General features: G+C 40.0%; 1 protein-coding gene across 28 annotated transcripts in view; it reads left to right on the forward strand.

Annotated features, from left to right (window-relative positions):
- Positions 1-21682, forward strand: part of WNK1 (WNK lysine deficient protein kinase 1) — a 131228-nt gene that overhangs the window by 86298 nt on the left and 23248 nt on the right. For 12 of the 28 annotated variants that reach the window (XM_070453201.1, XM_070453205.1, XM_070453204.1 and 9 more), the window contains exons 6-13: positions 929-1148; positions 2404-2737; positions 3497-3684; positions 8129-9370; positions 11656-11739; positions 18317-18466; positions 19633-20109; positions 20823-21101. In XM_070453201.1, the coding sequence (XP_070309302.1) occupies positions 929-1148; positions 2404-2737; positions 3497-3684; positions 8129-9370; positions 11656-11739; positions 18317-18466; positions 19633-20109; positions 20823-21101 (2974 nt within the window). The remainder of the gene's footprint in view (positions 1-928; positions 1149-2403; positions 2738-3496; positions 3685-8128; positions 9371-11655; positions 11740-18316; positions 18467-19632; positions 20110-20822; positions 21102-21682) is intronic. The other 16 variants (XM_070453214.1, XM_070453215.1, XM_070453225.1 and 13 more) reach the window with 9 other exon arrangements.

The following is a 21682-nucleotide window of genomic DNA, read 5'->3' on the forward strand; positions in this document are numbered from 1 at the left end:
TACACTGATGAAAAAGAGACGCCTTAATCTCTTTAAGAACATTTTTTAAAAAAACTATAAATAAAGGAATATTTGTCTCCAGTCATAGAATGTGGTACTCTTGTTTCTTGTCTTGATGGAACAGTTTACTAGATTACTGGTATTTTGAGACCATTTATCTAGAGAAAACTGTTCCATAATCAGACTTCTGCTTGCCTAGTACACTAGGTGCTGAACCAAGACTTGAGAGGATTTATTGTATAAAGAAAAATTGCTATATTAGAAGGTAATGTACTATAGAAATAAAAAGGTTTTCGAGTTTTGATTCCATGATTTATGACTTTTATAATTGAGCAAGATGATCAGTCCCTGAGGATCCATCCATTTCCTGCTGATCAGGAAATGGTATCTCATTGGACACCAGAAATCAGATGAGATCATACATACAAGAATTTGGTTAACTATTAATATAAGCACTATATAAACACATTTAAAAGTATCACTTCCAGGGAGAGTAGCACTGACATATATACTCTAGCATGTGTGAAATAGGTACCTAGAGGAAGCTGCTGTATGGCACAGGGAATTCGGCTGGGTTCTCTGTGATGGCCTGGTGGGGCGGGAGGCTCGAGAGGGAAGGGGCTGTACGTGTACATATAGCTGATTCACTTTGTTGTACAGCAGAAACTAACACAACGTTTTAAAGCAATTATACTCCAGTAATAAAAAGTATCACTTTCAGCCGTTATTCATAAATGAGATTGTTTTGATGTTCCATAACTTGAATAAAACTATAATCACTGCTTAAATGAAGCAGTGTAGAGATGAATTAGAAAATTCCTGTTCTTTTTGCAGTCCTTTTTCATTATTCTAAACATAACATACTTGAGAAGTATCTTTTAAATCTAATGGCATTTTGTTTTTTGTTTCTTTCCCTTCTCTTTTGAAGATACTCTATCAAAGACCTTTTGAACCATGCCTTCTTCCAGGAGGAAACAGGGGTACGGGTAGAATTAGCAGAAGAAGATGATGGAGAAAAGATAGCCATTAAATTATGGCTACGTATTGAAGATATTAAGAAACTAAAGGGGAAATACAAAGACAACGAAGCTATCGAGTTTTCCTTTGACTTGGAGAAAGATGTGCCAGAAGATGTTGCTCAAGAAATGGTAAATTAGCACCGATCAAGCCATTTAAATTTTATGTTGATTTATGTACGTTGATACTGTTGATATACGTTGATACTGTTGAGCAGAAAAGCAGTTTATGAAGCAGTGTGTATGACATATTCTGTTGATACAAAATTCCATTAATGGTCCCAAGATTTATTCTTATTTTAGAAGACATGTATATGCATAGATATGTATAGTGATAGATGGATGGATGGACAGGCAGGCAGGCAGGCAGATATACAGAGGGAATGAACTGGAGGACATTTTGAAGTCATTTTCAAAGTCTGTAAGGTTGACTGACTTCTAATTAGTGTAACCTATTTAGTTAGAATGAAAAATTGTTTCTACATACTGATACATTAGCCTTTGGTCAGTCATCTGGATAATAAACCCAATAGTCAGTTCACACATAGTTTTTTACTTTAAAGGAAATTTTCAGGATCGATAGTTAGTAGGCAGCTTTTGGCCAGTCGTTTTCAAGGAAACACTTGGCCAAGCTTAGGCTTTTCATGGTGCCTTAATAGCCATTTACTGCGCAGAGATGGAGACAGTCTCTGCCCAAATGTGTCAGAGCCATTCAGTATTTACATTTGAGAAGGGTTCAGCATGAGAGAGGTACTTATTTTTAACTGTCAGGTTTTTATATTATTTGAGTTTTTATTTTTAACCTTCATATATTTACCACAGTTGTTTTGTTTGGTTAAGTGGTTGTCTAGTGAAAAGACAGTAAAGCGTCGGCCTACAGTGCGGGAGACCCGGGTTCAATCCCTGTATCAGGAAGATCCCCTGGAGAAGGAAATGGCAACCCACTCCAGTACTCTTGCCTAGAAAATTCCATGGATGGAGGAGCCTGGTGGGCTACATTACTTTCTTTCTAGTGAAAAGAAGTAAAAGCAACACAGGTTCATATTGATGGTTACATGTGAGTGGGAAATTGAGTATAATAAAATAAGCCTTTTGGTTTTACCACTTGGATGCTTAGGTTCACTGTTGATTTGTTATAATTAGTGAAGGTACATGTACTTGATGAGTTTGTATAAAGATAATAGCATCCACCCCATGAGTATCTGCAAAAATGGTGGGCAAGTGCATAGTGCAGACCAGTAGTTTCACTGTTTGGTTAAGGTCAGTCCTCGGACAGTTCTTTCTTCCTCTCCTTCTCTGTTTTTCTTTCCCCAAAGACTGTTGTTTGTGTTTGGTTTGTTTTCTTTTGCTATCCTGCTGCTTCCTGATGTACGCTTTCATCCTGTAGGTAGATTCTGGGTATGTCTGTGAAGGTGACCACAAGACCATGGCAAAAGCCATCAAAGATAGAGTATCGTTAATTAAGAGAAAACGAGAACAGCGTCAACTAGTGCGGGAGGAGCAAGAAAAAAGAAAGCAGGAGGAGAGCAGCCTCAAGCAGCAGGTGGAGCAGCAGCCCAGCACCTCCCAGGCCGGAGTCCAGCAGCCGCCTGCCACCAGCACTGGCGGACCCGCTGCCTCTGCTGCGTCTGCGTCCGTCTCCACGCAGGTAGAGCCAGAAGAGCCTGAGGCCGACCAGCACCAGCAGCTGCAGTACCAGCAGCCTGGTGTGTCTGTGATATGTGAGTATCGGGGGCCCAGCGAGGTTGCTAGGCACGCTCTTAGCTGACGCTCTGTCTTCCTGGTCATCGTTTTGCACTGGCCTCTTGGTTTTGAATTGTGAATCTTACATATAAATAAGAGGTTTGAAATGTTTGCTGTCTCCTTTTCCTTTTGGTTCTTATGTTCACAGCTAATAGCATAGAAGAATGGGACAGTGAGGAAATCTGATTAGGATGTGAGAAATTCTGCAGGTTCCAGCATCTTGGATGTTCTATTTGTCGATTCCTACCTTTTACAGTTTCTTAAATTAATAGTGAAATGTGACAAGTTTATCTTAGCTACTTAATATTGAACCTGTTAATCTGGTTCAGCTCTTTTAGCAAAGCTGAATAACATATAAACTAGAAATTAATGAGGCCACTAGTTACTAATTGAGCCATCTTAATACTTAGAGCCCACTGGTCTCCATGGTTAAGACTTTGGAAGCTGTGTCAAACTTCAGGCCTATTAACAACTTTTTGTTTTATTCCCCCTTGTTCATTGGGTGGTAAATTCTGTGATGGCCAGGGGATTTTTTTTTTAAGATGAAACTTTTCTATATGGATTCGTCAGTTAAACATAGAAATCTACTTAGTAAAACTAGTCATTCTTTATTTAGTTCAGGTCTGTGCAAAGATAAGACCAATTAACTCTAAAATCAGGGGTTTGTGATGGGAAAATATGAATCTCCTTTTCATGATTTGTCTCTCTGTCTTGTATTTTGGCAACTTCTCCTTCAGCTGACGGGACAGTTGACAGTGGTCAAGGGTCTTCTGTCTTCACGGAATCTCGAGTGAGCAGCCAACAGACAGTTTCGTACGGGTCCCAGCATGAGCAGGCACCTTCCACTGGCGCCCTCCCAGGGCACACAGCATCTGTTGTCCAAGCGCAGGCTCAGCCCCATGCAGTATATCCACCCTCAAGTTTGGTGAGTAACTGTGCAAGAGCGCGCACGCCTGTCACATGCTCAGGGCACACTCTGCCCCTGACTGAGTGCCAGCACGAGTCCAGAGTGACGCGTACAGCGGTGCCTCTCCAGAGGAGGCAGGTGGTTCATATAGAGCCATCAGGGCGGTTCAGCAGGTGGGGCACACGCGTTACTCCGTGCAGACACTGTTACAGGATTCAGACTCCTCAGCCTTTGACTAAAGGTGATGCTCTCCAGCACTTTAAAGTTCAAACTGTTCAAAGCAGTCTAAGTTAGACATACAAATGGTTTGGGAGTGGGGGGCAAGGAGAGTTTTTCAGAAGTTACTTGAAAGAATTACTAAACATTTTCTGTAAGACATCTTATTGTATAAAACACAGGTAAGACCTTCAAACCATTATAGAATGCTGCATGTGAGTACACCAGAGAAAAGGAATGACCATTTAATTTAGCGCTTGTGTTTAATCATCAGTTGCTATGCGTGTTCTTGCCTTAAAGTCTGTGTTGGACACAAGTTCTTTCCCCAGTATATGTTCATTTGCTTCTTCCCTTTATTTTGGTATCTGTTTTATGACTGATTTATTTTCAGATTCAATTTGTAGCAATTATATCCTAATGTATATATTGTACATTTGTACCTATGCATATATACACATACACACACACATTATTACCCATGTTTTACATTAGCCACTCTTGCTTCTCATACAGAGAATGTTCAAATAGACCAGTAGATAATACCCTATTTCTTTGGTCAACTTTCCATGAAGTCTTCAGAAGTGAACAAGATGCATCTTCTGCCTCAGGATCGAATTGAGAATAACTGGTCACTACAGTGCTCTTGTTTAGTGAGATCTTTAGGCAGATAGCTTGCCCCTCTGTCTCAGAAACTTTGAATTTGTGGAACTCTTGTTCTTCATTGAATGAAACTCTTTCTCTGGTAAGAAAATACTTCTGCTTGTTCTGGTCTCTTATCCTACAGCTTGGAATAAAAGATGTTTGCTTGTTTTAGAGTCCATTAGTTAGTTCTGCATTGGCTGCATATTAAGATGAATGGCCACAGTTACAGAAAGAAAGCTTCCAGTGTAATAGCAATTTACTTCTCTGACCTTTAAAATAAGTAGGTAGGGTAGAAGAGCTTTATACAGACTGTACAGGTGTATTTCTGTGATGTAACAAATATTATTTGTCAGCATTTCTTATCAGTTTCTACTCTTGTTGATTTCTTCCGGATCATCATAACTATAGATTTTTTTAAAAACTTTTTAATCTCTTGGCTTTCCACATCACAGGATATGAACTTTGGGTCTCTATTTTAGAAATGGAAAAGGACTGACCATTTATGAAGATGCTAAATATTTGAGCCACAAATATAGCTATATTTATTAATGTTCCAAAAGCGTACTATTAATTAAATGAAATGAAAAAAGGCAGACATTTTTGCCTTTTAATGATAATATTCTATGGAAGTATCATGAAGAATTACTAAATATTGAGGATTTTTCAAAGCTTTTATAATCAGTCCTTTCTAATTCCAGAAAGTATTTACCATGGCTTGCAATAGCATATCAATTACAAGTAAAATTTAAAAATACAAGAGAAGCAAGAGTGGGGAAAAAATGTAATTAATTACACAGTTCACAGTTTCTGAAAGGAAACAACAGACATGCTCAGGACAGCCTTAGAGCTTTAGATTTGCTGCTTTGTGGCTATATTGAAACCTTTATATTAAGGTGCTTTAAACTTTTAAACCAAAGTCAACTTTGTTGTGGCTGAAAAAAATTTAACATTATGCTTTAGAGATTCACAGTTTAGATATTTTTCCATTGACTACTTTAGTAAAAGTACAGAATATTTCCTGTGTGTACTATGAATTATGTCTAGAAAACTAATGCTTTTTCTGGAATATGACTTTTAGCTTTATAGACAAAGATAGGCAAATGTGATAAACTATTCTATCAGCCAACAATTTTTTGTTTACTGCCTTCTAAAATAGGACTGAGAAATCCTGTATGTCTGAGGTTCCCAGAGCTCCAGCAGAGCAATTCAGTCTTAAGATCTTCTGTATCTTGTAATGTGCATTAAACTGATAGAATTTATTAACAAGTTTGCAGAGACTACAAGCCAGTATTCATCGTTTTCCCAGTCTGCTTTGCTGCCTCAGTCGGTCATTCTTATTCATACACTCATAACAATTAATGTTATTTCAGAATGTTTAGGAAGGTACTTAATCATTATTTTGGTGGTTAATTTTTTAAAACCTGCACTTGGCCAACAGTGTAGAGAGAATATCTTGGTCTGCCAAGTGTGCTTTGTGGAGTTCTGTCTCCTCAGAAAATGACTTCGTGGAATGGGGGGAGGATGGAACATTTCTTTATGTCAGCTATGCCCTGTTACCATTGTACTTTTTGTTTTGTTTTCAGAGTGCTGTGTTTTTCACGTGTGTGTTTGTTTTCTGTTTAGCCTCGTCGTGGCCGTAGCATGTCCGTTTGTGTCCCCCATCTTCCTGCTGTCCCCTCTTTGTCCCGCATCTCTCCCAGTGCTCCTTCCACCCCACCACCAGTGCTGTCCGCACCTCTTTCTCCTTCCCTCCTCCGGACTGCCCCCGAGGAAACTTTTGCCGAAAAGCTTTCTAAAGCATTGGAGAGGGTCCTGCCTATGTACTCTGCCTCTCAGCGCAAGTGCCGACGCTCCAGCCTGCCTTCCCTCTTTGTCAGTGCTGTATGTAACATCAACTTCCTGACAGATGAGCATTTATCACCAATGAATACATCCAGGCATCAGGAGTTGTAGTAATGATTAAAGAACAGGACTGAACTTAGTAATATAGTGCGCTTTTAGGAAATAGGTTTTTCTTATAATTTGTTTGTTATAAGACTGTAATGGGGAGAAAAGCAAGGAGGTAATCAGAGAGAATGCTTATAACACCCTTGGCACATAGCAGTCTGTGAGCAGCAAAATTTAGCCTTTATTATAATCTCCTATCCCCACCAGTGTATTCAACTCCTTGCATTTTCATATCTTAGCAAAGAGTATGTGTATTATTTAATTTTAAATTCGTTGGCTTTTTCAAAAGCAAACTTTCTCTTTATCAGAAATTATCCAAATATGTTTTCACTTTGTTCTAGAGAGATACCAATAATACTGCTTGAGTCCATTTTTTCCTGTAGTCAGTGAGGAATAATTGAAGAAAGTTGCTTTTAATTTGTTACCTATTTAAAATGAGGGATCAACAACCTTAAAGGCCACATAATGTTCCCTCTTGGCAAATTTTTTTTTTTTTTTTTTTAGATTGAATAGCGGACCTTGACTGTAATGCAATACATTAGGTGCACGTAAAATACTTGCAGTTTGTCTTGGCCCCATTAATGTCTGTAGATGTGTTTATCTCTTAAGGTTATTTCAAACACTGTGGGACTTTGCTGCTGCTTTTCCAGATAGAGGATTTGGTTAGCATTCTGATCTAAGAATCCCAAAACCTTCAGATTTGTACCTAGGAGAGTGATTAACTGTATAGTGTCTTGTGGCCTCAAGATGCTGTTGAATAAACAACAGTAAACCAGAACATTCTGATTCAAAATAGAAGCCTCCTTTTAACTGTTGTAAAGAAGTAACAGTGGAGCCGTTTTGCAATTTTGATAGGATCTTTCCCATTGAAAGAGTGAAACTGATCTACCCTTTAAAAAAAGGGCCCATGAAAGTGAATTGTTACAGTGTGTACCATTTGCATTTGACAGGGTAGAATTCTAATTTTAGATTGTTTAACCTAGAACTGCTTCTATGACCAAAAAATGCTGTCAAATCAAGTTGGCTATTTACATTACCCTTTTCACCTGATTTGAACAGCAAATTTAGTCGATCCTTAAAATGGTATCAGAAAAGTGGACATTCAGTGGTTTGGCATCTCTAACATGTTTCATGTAGTAAAACTAACTGTGTATGGTTTGGTTTCCCAAACCAAATGATGGTCACTAGCCAAGCTGTGTATCTTTTACTACCCATCAGAAATCTCTTCTGATTTCTAGTTAGAAGACATGACATTAGTTAATCAGAAATGAACCCTGGAGCGTCTTAACACAGCAGAAGATGATAAGGCTTCAGGGTAGGAAGATTTGGTACAGTCATAAGTGAGCATGTTACTTGTGGGTAAAAGCAGAATAGTCACTCGGAAGGTTAAATTCTTCATTTCCTTTGAGGAGGGGAGTGTTGTGGAAAAGCAGCTCTTATCTAATGCAAAGATGCCCACAGAATAGTTTTATTGACCCTGGATGTATTTAATGGGTTTTTACTATGCACATAATTTCCAAAAGCATTATATTTCTTTATTAATTATAAATTTGGTGTAACCATTTTGTAGGGTTACACAGAGCTGCCCAGTTGTGCATGTCTGATGTAATTTCACATATGAATGTATGAATTACTTGTCTTATTCATGTTGATACAGCCTCAGTCCATGGCGCATCCGCGTGGGGGGACCCCAACATACCCAGAATCACAGATATTTTTCCCAACTATTCATGAACGTCCAGTTTCTTTTTCACCACCTCCCACCTGTCCACCGAAGGTGGCCATTGCCCAGCGGCGTAAGAGCACCTCCTTCTTGGAAGCCCAAACTCACCAGTTCCAACCCCTGCTGAGGACTGTCGGCCAGAGTCTTCTTCCACCTGGTGGCAGCCCACCTAACTGGACTCCAGAGACTGTAGTCATGTGGGGCCCTGCAGCCAGTAGAGTCGCTGGAGAGCTGTGTGAGGTGCAGGCCCATCCTGTGTTTGAGCCAGCTCCAGTTTACAGTGACTACAGAGCTGGACTGGTGCTTCCAGAAGAAGCTCACTACTTCCTCCCTCCAGAAGCAGTGTATCTAGCCGGGGTACATTACCAGGCCCAGGTGGCAGAACAGTTTGAGGGTATTCCATACAGCTCTCCAGTCCTGTCAAGTCCTATGAAGCAGACACCTGAGCAGAAGCCAGTGCACGGGGCCCCCACCTCCAGTTCTGTCTTTGAATTTCCATCGGGACAGGCTCTCCTGGTAGGACACCTCCAGAATGTAAGATTAGATTCGGGACTGAGCCCAGGCTCTCCCCTGTCTAGCATTTCTGCGCCTGTCAGTACAGATGCCACACACTTGAAGTTTCACCCTGTCTTTGTTCCTCATTCTGCACCTGCTGTGCTAACTCATAACAACGAAAGCAGAAGCAGTTGTGTGTTTGAGTTTCACATTCATACTCCAAGCTCCTCTTCAGGAGAAGGAGAGGGAGGAGTTTTACCTCAGCGCATTTACCGAAATCGGCAGGTTGCTGTGGACTCGAACCAGGAAGAACCACCTCCTCCACCTGCAGGATTACACAGCCGCCTGCAGCCTGTGACTGAAGAGCAGCAGACGCCCCAGGCCCCAGAGTTGACCGTCTCTGTGGTGGAGCCCACTGGACAGACCTGGCCCATAGGAAGCCCAGAGTACTCCAGTGATTCCTCCCAGGTCACTTCTTCAGACCCCGGTGAATTTCAGTCACCTCCCCCTACAGGGGGAGCAGCTGCTCCTTTTGGCTCTGACGTCTCATTACCCTTTATCCGCCTGCCTCAGACAGTGTTGCAAGAATCCCCACTCTTCTTCTGTTTCCCCCAAGGAGCCACCTCTCCGCAGGTTTTACCCGCCTCATTTTCTTCAGGAGGATCTGCACTCCATCCACAGGTTACAGGAAAACTTCACGGTTCTTTTACACTACCCTGCTGTGACAGTTACATTTAAGTTTTCTGTCCCTCTTTTCCATTCATCAGGGATATTGTTTAATTTATTGTGGAGTTTCTCCATTGAGTGGGGAGGGTGATTTTAAACTACTTGTATTTAAGACCAAAATTTGAGACCAAAGCTGCTTGATTTACCTATAATGTGTACAAACCCTTGGAAAAAAGAACACAAAAACTTAGAATTTTAATTGCTTGTCAAAATCAGTTATTTCTGTCCATACGTATTGGGTTGGCCAGAAAGTTCATTTGAGTTTTTCTGTATGATGGTATGTGAAAACCCGAACAAACTTTTTGGTCAGCTCAATAGAATGGATGGAGTTTTCAACTAGTTATGAACATGTTAGTGTCTATAAAGTTGACAGAGCATTGATTATTTACAAACAGTATTGTAAAATGTTTCTTTCTCCCTGGAAACAAACATGGCTAGTTTTTAAAACTTAGAGGAGATAATTTTTTTTCCCCTAAAATGAAAAGAATGGAAAATAGGGAATCTTTTTTCTTTTTGAAGTAAGTATTAGGAATATATAGAGTTTCCACTAATAAGAAAGGATCTTAAAAAACAGGAAACACCTTAGGAATTTGTCTTAACAAATGAAGATGCCTTTTAAAAATGGCATCCAGCATGTGACTACCATGTATTATATGTTCAAATAAAATGTTAATCCGTAAAATTGACTAATTCTAATTTTTAGTAACTAAATTAGAATCTAGTGTGGGTGATGGGGCTTCTTTTGTCTTAAGAATTTGTGATATATGTTGCAAGGTAAGGAACATGAGATATCTCAGTTCTTAGATTTTTCCTCAACAAATTAAATGTTGTTTATGTATGTGAACATATGCAGCCTCTTGCAAGTAAAGACAAAGTGATGGACATAATAGGATTCAAGAAGTGGAATCAGTATTGACTGTTTCATATATTCCCTTGATACATTGTGTCAAATGTATAAGTCTTATGAAATCTTTGTAGGAGACTTTGCAGTTAATTAGGAAACTTTGCAGTTATGTATTCAGGATGTTATTTAGATGTTTTAAATGATCTCACTCTTACATAAATTACTATATGTTCTTCATACTTTCTTCCTATGTTCTTCCCTCATCTGAGGCAAAAGTATCCCCCAAAATACACATCAAATATTAGTTACTTAGAGCAATACTAAGAAGCAGAAAGATGCAGAGCTTGAGAATTTGTACTGCGTGCACATGCAGTGTGATATGCTCACGTTAACACACTGGTTGCCAGCTCTGCTGTAAATGTGTGCACTGCCACTTTCACTCTGTAAACTTCCAAAATGAAATTTTAAGCATCAAGTACTCTACAGGAAAGGTACAGCAGGAATGTATGCTCAGGTGGTTAAGATGCAGTTGGATTGGATGTCCTATCCAAGTAGGCTTCAAAGAAGTGCCTCTGAACTGAGATGAGACAGCAGAGGTGGGACTTCTCATCTTCATAACTCACCTCTGTCAAGTTCTTCTTTCACTCTCACCTTCTCGGTTAGCTTAAGATCTCTTCTAGGTGAGAGTTTCTCAGATTCACCCTTATTGACATTTTAGGTTAGGTGATGCTTAGTTGTGGGGGCTGTTCTGTGCATTTGTCGGATGTTAGCAGCATCTGTGGCCTCTACTCACTAAACGCCAGGAGCAGCTACCTCTCCCAGTTGTGCCAGCCAGAGACACATCCAGATATTGCCGAATGTCCCTGGGAAGGGTGTGGGGCACCCAAAGTGACCCTGGTTGAGAACCATTGCTGCAGGTACTTGGCAGTTAATAGTACCAGGTTTTTGTTTTTTGTTTTTTACATTTTTGACAAAAGTCACTATATCACTATAAGAAATAGCAAAAGGAACCAAAGTCACATTATCCAAATACCCCCTTTTTTTTGTTCAGATAGGTTTTTCACATTGATAGTCTGGTTACTTTTTTCCTCATTTTCAGTAACAATTTTATTATGAATCTTACTATTTAGGTCAGAGTTATAGTTTGAGCAGTGGGATAGGTTAGGTTTTAACCATCAGTGGTTTTTTGCATGGTATGTTTTATAATATGATCCTTCTCTACCCTTCTCTTTAAAAACCTGCCCCAGCCATCTCTCCCTCCATACTTGATCAAGCTAATGTTTCATCTTGCTCAGTCAGGCTCTCAGGAACTCATATGTTTATTGCAGAACCCTGACCTCTGTATACAGGTACCTTTGGGCTGCTCTAATTTTTTGTATTCACTTCTTTCCTTCAGGCACAGGGGCAGAGCCAGGGTCAGCCATCTTCAAGTAGTTTAACAGGGGTTCCATCCTCCCAACCCATGCAGCATTCTCAGCAGGTGAGAGCAACTCATTGCTGCGCTTTATCCAGAACCCTGTTTACATCTTTCATGAATTGGGTTCCTGATGTAAGTGGCTTGCTAAGTTTTTGAAAGGAAAATCAAGAAGCATAACATTTCTTGTCTTCGGTAACATTTTAAAGAATCTTTCGTTTAATGTATTTTTGAACAGTTTATTCGATTAGACATATATTGATATTCAAAAGAATTTTTCCTGAAATAATTTATGTGCCTTCTTTAACAGATGATTCTATGCTATTTTAACAATGTGGTTGACCCTTGAGCAACAACAGGGGGTTAGGGGCACAGGCCTTCTGTTCAGTTGAAAATCTGTGTGTAACTTTATAGTAGGTCTTCCCTATTCATGGTTACATATCCATGGATTCATTAATCTTGGATTGTATAGTACTGAAAGAAATTCACATATAAGTGAATCCGTGCCATTCTAATCCATGTTATTCAAGGATCAACTCTACAAAGAATATCAGTTTTATTTCTGTATATTTCATGATTTGTCCTTTTATGAGCATTTTATCATTGCTTTCCTTGTGCTTGACACTAATGATTCTACACACCTTTTTAATTATTTCTAATCTGTACGTTGAGGTGTCAGATTTTATGCTAAAATGAATGAAAGCCTAGGAACCATTTTCAGAAACTTTTATAACATGTTCTAAACTTCTGATTGGGGGAGTTTGTTCCCAAAGGTTCAGAGAGCTTGAGAGATTGGTACAGTGCTGAAGTATTCAACAGAAAAACTGCTGATTCTAAAATTAAGAGTCTGTAGATCATCATTGCTATTAGTTAACAATAGTTACTTATAAGGAAATAATGCTTTAGGGGCACAATTGAATATTTATTACCCATTACAAGTAAAATTTATAGTCACTGCGTGTGTCATAAAAACTTCCCAATGAATTATATTGTTGATAGTTCCCTACAAAGTGTGTTTTCAAACCACCAAATTCTGAATTGTCTTGTTTTTATTAATTTTTGAAACTTAAGTTTTTAATTCTCATTACAAATGGCCTGCTTATCTTAGCATGTGATCATGTAGTCATGATGCTGGCTTAAGATGAGGTATTCTTTGAAACCTTTTTTTATTGTGCTCGTAGGTACCACTTTTTTTTTTTTTAAAAAACAAAAAATCGAAGGTTTGTGTTAACCCTGCTTCAGGCAAGTCTATCGGCACCACTTTTATAGCAGCATTTGCTCACTTTGTGCCTCTGTGTCACATTCTGGTAATACCCATAGTATTTCAAGCTTTTTCATTACTGTTCTGTTTGTTATGGTGATCTGTGATCAGTGATCTTTGTTACTATTCCAAAAAGATTACGATTTGCTGAAGGTTCAGATGATGGTGATCATCTGTTAGCAATAAAGTATTTTTAAATTAAGGTACGTACATTGTCTCTTTAGCCATACTGCTATTTCACACTTAATAGACTACAGTAAGGTATAAACATAACTTATATGCGCAGGAAATTCAGTCCAAAGAATTCATGTGACTCACTTTATTGTAATATTCACTATATTGCAGTGATCTGGAGCCAGTAATCTGTATTATCTCTGAGATACCTATGTAATCCATTTTCTCTGTGACCAACATCTCTGTCTTATAGAATGGAAGGGCTGAAAATAACTTGTTTTATCTTGCTCCTGTCCTTTCTTCCAGACAAGTATCTTAATCTGTGTGTAATTATAGTTAAATTCAAGTAGTCACATTTTTGCCACCCTTAACAGGTCTAATTATAATAACAACCTCTCATAGGAACACAGATTTAAAGTTCCATAAAGCTGGATGAGAACAGACACTGTCGTTGGTACCAATTTCCTACCAATACCAGTAAAATGTACAGGTGTCAGTGTATGCTATTTTTCCTTTTCAAAGGAGTTTGTTAGATGTCTTATATTCAGGCATGCAATGAAGCAGACAGTGCAGGAAGCCCTTGAGTGTAGCAGTGATAAGAGTGTGCTCAGTCAGGTGGGCAGCTCCGCAAACCCTGTCAGCTGAAAGGAATTAGGTGGTTGGCTATGGGAAAAGGTGTGACTGTCTCTGCAGTACAGACGAAAGTGCCTGTTTCAGTGATGCTTTCTTCAGACACTTTTATTTTAAATATAGGATTAATTAAGTAGAATCACAGTCTGCATGAATGTATGCAGTATGGACTAACTTTTCCAGGGTTGCATAGCCAATAGGTAGATAGAATGAAATGTTACAAACCAGAACCTAAGATTTCTTCCAGTATTTTTCCCCCCCTATATTAAAGTTCCACAGGGACTCATGATTATGCAGAGGTGCCCAAGAAGCTGCATTTAGTTAGTTTTATCTTCTGGGATTCCATATATAGAAAAGAAAAATGGTAAATCTTTTGTAGTATTCAATTAGAGTCTCTTTTTAGATGTGATTTATGTTTTACATACTGTCAGGACCCAGTGCCTCCTTAGGAAACCATACCTCTAATTTTATTAGTGTAAGGAAAGAGATGAACTTTAGCTGAAATTTTCTTTATTTCTGTGTTTCTGAAATAAAATGAATAAGGCATTGCGTCTTTTCAGGTTTTCCTCAGGAATCTCTTCTAATGGTATGTTGTGTCTTAATGCGGTACCAAAAATAGATTTCTCCTGGAAAACAGTATTTTGCTGCCAAGAAAGGTCATGACCTACCCTACTGACTTAATAATTTCATCCAGCAGAACACATGTAGAGATTTAGGTATTTCTTACTTTCTGTTCAACTCAGGTGTAGGAGTATTTTTTTTTTCAAGCACCCTTGTCCGACAGATAGTACACAGTCTGTATAGGTTATGTGAACTGGTTTCATGAGGCAGTTTTATGCAAAGCATGATATCAAGCTGTTAGGCTAAAACAATATTTGTTTGGCTAAAGTGTTGATTACTAGCCAGGGTGATTGTGCAAAAAAACCACCCCATATACTCCTGGCTTATTCAGAGGTGCCACTTTTCTATAAATGCTTTAAGGGTTAACTGGCATACGTGCCTCTCGGTTACTTTAAGCAAGGAGTGAGGGTATGTCTATAAAACTGCTTATTTTAGACAGTCCACACACACACACACACACACACACACACACACACACACCCAGCAACTAATTAAACAGTTTTTTTCCAAACTGAGTTCATGCTCTGAAGGACCATGTGCTGAGTTGGCAGTGATGGAGAGCAAGATGGCCTGTGGAAGGCTAGTTTCAGGGAACCTGAGTCATCTGGTAAACATGTATGTCAGCTTCTACAAAAGGAGTGAGGATAATAGTAACATTATACACAATGCATGACACACTCTACCTGGGTTTTTATTTGGTCCTTATATGAACCCTCCAAGTACCATCATTTCCATTGTACAGATGGGAAAGCTGAGACGAGAGCTGGAGAGGCTGAGTGCTTTACCCAGATGTACACAGCTTCTCAGAGAGGGTATTTAAACCCAAGCAGTCTGGCTCCATGAAAGGAGGAAATTATATCTCTTCTGAGCAGAGAGGGGGGGATATCAGTAGATTTATGAAAGCCTTTGAACTGGACTGTGATTATGAGTTAGATTCAGATGAAGGATGTAAGGAGTCTAGGCCCAAAGAAAAGAGTGAGCTAGGGGGCAGTATAAGAAAGGTAGAAGGCAAAAAGGTAGACAGCTGTGAGACAAACAAACCTTGGCTTCAGTGTAACCAAAATACAGATAAGTCAGGACTTCCCTGGCAGTCCAGTGATTAGGACTCAGCACTCCCAGTGCAGACCAGGGCAGGGGTTCAATGCCTGGTCAGGGAACTAAGATCCCACATACTGCCTAAAACATAGGCAGGGGAAAGTGAAGGTGTAAGTTTTGAGAAGAGCTAATTAAGTCCAAACCTTGATGTAAGCAAGGTTCTGCACTGATGGAGATCGGGGGAGAGGTAAATCATACATAAAAATACAAGGCGGAGGTTTTCCTCAAATTTACCCCTTATAACAAAGGGGACCACCAGATAATCAGACCTTGAGCCAGTGTTCATATCAGAGGGCTCTCACTGGTCTTTGTTTTGAACAATAACATAAAAAATATGAATGGACTAAAGTAAAACTGTTGAGAACAGATGTGCCTGTAAGGACCTTAAGTGGTATGTGTATGATTGGGAATGTTTGTAGGCAATGTCTAACAGAGTTGGTTTTATATAAGCCGAGACATCATACATCTTATTCTTAGGGGAACAGCCTCACTATTCCAGGTTCACTGTAAATAACTTACAGATCACTTAAAGGTTACATGAATATGCTCTTATGAAGCAATTGCAGAACACTACAGCTATCCTAATATTAACCAAACAGATGTCAGACAAATCTGCTATCACTGCAGATTTCACCTCAAGACACAACTTAAAGGAAAGGCACTGTGTTGTGTGCAGAAAACCAAGATCATTCCTAGTGTGGGTCTCCTGAAGATAAAGATGCTGATGTATTACATGTGAAGAACTAGAATGAGGCAAGGGGAGCAGTATTTCTGAATTACTTTGTTTATATAATATGCAGTCTTATTTAGCTATGTAAATTAATGACTTAGGTAACTTAGATAGTTCCATGTGAGTTCCTTAAAGTTTCAATATATTCAGGTTAACCAAAAGCATTTTCTACTTTTTTAGTTTTTAGTGGGAAAATGGGCATAATTGTCTTACATTCAGAGTTGCCTTATAGTTGGGTATTTATGATATATCTTAGTTGCTGAAGATAAATTTTTTATAATTCAACAGCCATTAGTTCCTAATTTTTTAAAGTTAATAAGAATACATTATCAGAAATAATTAAATAAAAATAAAACATGATTACTGTCACTACTACATTTCAGAATTCTTTTGAAGGTTTTAATTGGTATAATAAGAAATAAGAAATAAATATCATGGAGAACAGAAATATTATTTACCGATTATTACCTAACAAAATCTAGGATGCTTATTGAGGTGTCCAGATGCATAATAAATATAAAAACAAAAATCTTGGGAATGCAGTGTATAGCATCGTGACTATAGTTGATAATACTGTATTATATGTTTGAAGGCTGCTAATAGAAGATTGTAAAAGTTCTCATCACAGGAAAAAAATATGAGTTATATGTGGTGATGAATATTAACTAGACTTACTGTGGTGAGTATTTTGCCGTATGTACATATATCAAATCTTTGTTACCTGTCAGTTGTATCTCAATTAGGTACATATACACAAACACATACACACAGATAGCTTATCTTTATACCAGCAATAACTAATTAGTTGTATGGACCAGGAAATATGTGAAAATCTGTTATTGTTTGTAGCATTATTTTAAGTAACAAAATATTGAGTCAACTAAAATGTTCATCATTAGGATATTGGTACCATAGATAAATGTAATGAAGGTAGGTCAGAGAATAGTATTTATAAAAATGGGCTTTTGTTTTTTTTCTTTTTTAAATCAATGTGTGTAAGTGACCACTTATGCATAGCAGAAAATCCATAAAGCAAGTGCACCGGACCACTAATTGTGGTTATATCTGGAGAAATGAAGTTGGGTGTTTTCATTTAACTCTATTAATGTAATATAATGGTTAAAACTTTATTACAAACAAGTGTTTATTTTGTATTTAAAAATTAATTTTTAAATTACTGATAGGTATTAGAGAATCTTGAAAGTCAGCTGTGAAGTTCAGAGTTTCAGCTAGAGGGAGCCATTAATTTTACTGCAAAATTTAGTATTTGGGTACAGTTACATGTCAGCATTGAGTGTAGATGTATTATACCAGAGTGTCCAGCACATGCTGGATTCCCTGATGTCATTCACTTTGCTTCACTTCAAATTGAGTGATTGTGCCCTTGTTTTCAAAGAAAGAAACCTCATTTTGACAGTAAAATGAGCAATCACAAAGGTATCAGAGCTAGTCTCTGGTGGAGTTCAAAATTCAGTGCTTTTCTTCTGTTTTGTAGCTATTGTCAGAGCTGTTCTTTAAGCAAATTAATTATACAGTTGAGAAACTAGACTAAGAGATTACAGGAAGAGATTCAGCATCAGCATTAGTCGCTCAGTCGTGCCTGACTCTTTGTGACTCCATGGTCTGTCCATGGAATTCTCCAGTCAGGAATACTGGAGTGGGTTGCCATTCCCTTCTCGAGGAGATCTTCCTGGCCCAGGAATCAAACCTGCGTCTCCTGCATTGCAGGCAGATTCTTTACCATCTGTACTACCAGGGAAGCCCATTGGATTGGTTTAATATGAACCACATTGAGAGCTGCTATCAAGAAATGGGAGCAAAGAGGGGAGGGCATTTGGAGGAGAGAACATCTATTTGAACCTGTATCTGAGCTGCTCCTGGTGTAAGGAGCATGTCAGGTGAAGAACAGTGGTGACTCAGACTGGAAACATGGGTTAGTTCTTGGTTGTCCCATCACACACAGCAGCAGAGGAAAAATGAAGATGTGTAAAGGGGAATTGGTGAGTTTGACTTTGTGCATGTCTTGATTACTAAAATTGCCATCTCTTACAGACACTGATAAGCAGATGTACTGCCTTAGAAACGTGCTATTAATGACTTGAAATAAAACTGAGTGGTGGTTTTCTTCTCAGCAGCAAGGAGTGCAGCCAACAGCCCCCTCTCAGCAGGCGGCGCAGTATCCGCTCCCTCAGGCATCGGCCCCCAGCGAGGCCGCGATTGCTCAGCCCGTGAGTCAGCCTCCACCTCCACAGGCCTTGCCACACGTGTCCGCGGGAAAACAGGTGAGTGCCACATTTCTGGAAGGAGCACCCCATGACTTTTGCTTCCCTGGTGGTAAAACTGCTAAGTGGAATGAACATTACTTCTGTGCATTGTTCCCGTTCAGTCGCTCAGACCACAGCCCGCCAGGCTCCTCTGTCCATGGCGTGTCTTTTGTACATATGAATTGATTAATATAAATGGGTGTTTATACAGCAGTGGTAATCCAAGAATGTTCAGCTTTTAGGTTGAACAGAAAATAAGTTTAACAGATGTAGAACTGATAAGGGTGCTGCAGTGATGACATTTTCTAGGATTGTCAGTTGTATCTGTTCCAGGTTTGCAATTATGCTGTTTTCATGTAGACTTATGTGTTGTTCCCTGCCCTTATTGTCTTCTGACAGTCATAAAAAAAAACGCTATATGATTTTTTTTTTCCTGAATAATCTTTCTAGTCACTTGAAAAGTAGCCCTGTTGAAGATACACCTTTCTGAAGGACATTTTTTCAACTTTAACCTTGGGACTTGGGCTTGTATTTTGATACAATGTATTGTTTCTGTCATATTTTGTCACATCTGTGAGACTGTCAGTTGTAAAATGCACCATTATTTTAGGTAACACTGAGAACTGATGCACCGTTAATTGTAAGGTATATCTTAATTTCATAAATGTTAAAATGACCATGTGGAAAGACATGATTACATCCTGCAATTAGTGGAATGTGGTCATAGACCTACTCTTACAGGCCTGGGTGGGACATGAGAACTGTGGAAGCAATATGGATGAGCTATAAGTCCACTGGGGAGAAAGTCCTTTGAATTTCAGCCATTACTATAATAGCAGTTGTAAGTTTAGTGACAGCAAACGTGCCAGTGGATTATGGCTTGTGAAACATGCCTCATTCAGGATGTGAAGAAGACATTTCCTATGCAAGAGCTGTCTTGTTGATGGTAAAGTGTGAGCGGAATTTTCTAGTGCAGATTTAGAACAGCAGCAGTCCATCAGCCGCCTGTCTGCAGCTGCCTCTCCCTGCTCCTGTTGGCACGTTAACTTACACTAATGTATGCAGGGATTGGTGTGTGTTCTAATTTTCTTTCTTTTTGGCTAATAAACAAGTCTTGCTTTGGCAGCCTTGCTTTTTTTCTTTTTTTTTAAGTCTATCTGTTTTGTTTTTCTTTACCTTCCCAGCTTCCAGTTTCCCAGCCAGTACCAACTCTCCAAGGCGAACCTCAGATCCCAGTTGCAACACAGCCCTCAGTCGTTCCCGTCCATGCTGGTGCTCACTTCCTTCCTGTGGGACAGCCCCTCCCGCCCTCTTTACTGCCCCAGTACCCCATATCTCAGCTGCCGCCCGTCTCTCAGCTCCCCTCTGCTCCTCCTCACGTGTCCGTGGCTCAGCCAGGCTTCCCACCCCTGCCCGTCACGATGGCAGCTGGCATTAGTCAGCCTCTGCTCACCTTGGCTTCATCTGCTGCGGCGGCGGCTGTCCCAGGGGCACCCGCTGTGGTCCCTAGTCAGCTTCCTGCCCTGCTGCAGCCTGTGACCCAGCTGCCGAGTCAGGCTCACCCGCAGCTCCTGCAGCCAGCAGTTCAGTCCATGGGGATCCCCGCCAGCCTTGGACAGACTGCCGAGGTGCCACTTCCCCCTGGAGATATTCTCTACCAGGTATTGTGCTGGCTGGCAGAAGAAGGGCCACGGAGCATTTGGTCGTAATGACAGAACATCAGGGACTTAAAAAATGAATAACTGAATATCATAATAACCAGCAATAACACAGGTTGCTGTTCTTATGCCAGAATGGTCCACATCTGAGAAAGGACCGGGTAGAGATGTCTGGTTCATTTGCATCTTCTCCAAGACCCCTCCTTAAGAGAAAAATGGCTCTCTCCGCATTCACTGTGAGTGAGAGCTTGGTATGACTCACAGTAGATTGTATCAGGCTGCATTTTTTTATGGGAGAAGTAATGGTTGGGTAGCCAACATGGTGTCAATGGAAACCTTCAGGGTTTAGATTTAGAATACTAGCAAGTCATTATGTGATTGGCATGACTGATACCTTCAAGAGTTTTTGCATTTTCGTGTTGGACTGCCTGGAAAGTAGATGTTTTTTTGGAGGAATTATGTTTATTCTTCCTATTTAAAATCATCTCCAGAAGGGAAAAAAAGCAGCAGTTTAAAAGTTCAGTTATGTACAGTCCTGTCCTCTAAATTGAAATCAATCAATCATTTCATTTGAAAATGTTTAAACTATTAGAGATTGGGCTACTTTTCTTTGCTGTGTGCTTTCCTTTCTTTTTCTTTTTCCCTTGCATGTCTTGCTGTTTTGCTCATTGGATGACCCAACCTGCACTAATTTCCCTTCCTCGTTTCTGTCACAGGGCTTCCCACCTCGACTGCCATCACAGTACCCAGGAGACTCAAACATTGCTCCCTCCTCCAGTGCAGCTTCTGTGTGCCTGCCTTCTGCAGTCCTGTCCCCTCCCATGCCAGCAGAAGCGCTGGCTGCCCCTGGTTACTTTCCTGCAATGGTGCAGCCCTATGTGGAATCCAGTCTCTTGGTTCCTGTGGGCAGTGTAGGAGGACAGGTCCAGGTGTCCCAGCCAGCAGTGAGCTTAGCACAAGCCCCCACCACATCCTCCCAGCAAGCAGCTCTGGAGGTAAATGGAGTTCCTGCATGTTTACGTCTGAAGCGTACGCACAATGGGATAGAAATGACAAAGGAGAAACATAGGTTCCCTGACTTAGGATTCATTTGGAAACTATTTCAAACTAACTTGTAAATGACTTTTTCTTACAGCAGAATGAAATGCCAGTGTGGGGGCCTTGTTGCCACTGGCTGTTCTGTTGGGAAGTGAGTGTGCCTTGAGAAGATTAACCTCGTTAGCACTTCACTTCTCTAGCTGACCCCTCTCTAGCCGTCGTTCTTAACCCTTTCTTTCACAAGTTCCTGCCATGGGCAGTCACCAGAATAGCTTCCCCTGCTATGCTCCCAGTGGTCTTTTCTGCCCCACTCCGAGAGAGCTCTGAGCCGTCTTCCGCACTTTGCTCTGCCTGCCCTGTTGCACATTGTGATGAGATGCTGGCTGCATGGCAGGTTGTAGTTCCTCACTACCTAGCCGCTCCTCTGGCTGATGACACACCATGCAGTCTGTACCAGAGACTGGCTTTAGAAATTTCCTTCGCAGTTTAAGACAACTGTCTGTAGATGCTGATTTTGAGAGTTATTAGTAAATGTAGT

The sequence above is a fragment of the Odocoileus virginianus genome, chromosome 23, assembly GCF_023699985.2.
Source record: "Odocoileus virginianus isolate 20LAN1187 ecotype Illinois chromosome 23, Ovbor_1.2, whole genome shotgun sequence".
In the NCBI taxonomy this organism is placed as follows: Eukaryota; Metazoa; Chordata; class Mammalia; order Artiodactyla; family Cervidae; genus Odocoileus; species Odocoileus virginianus.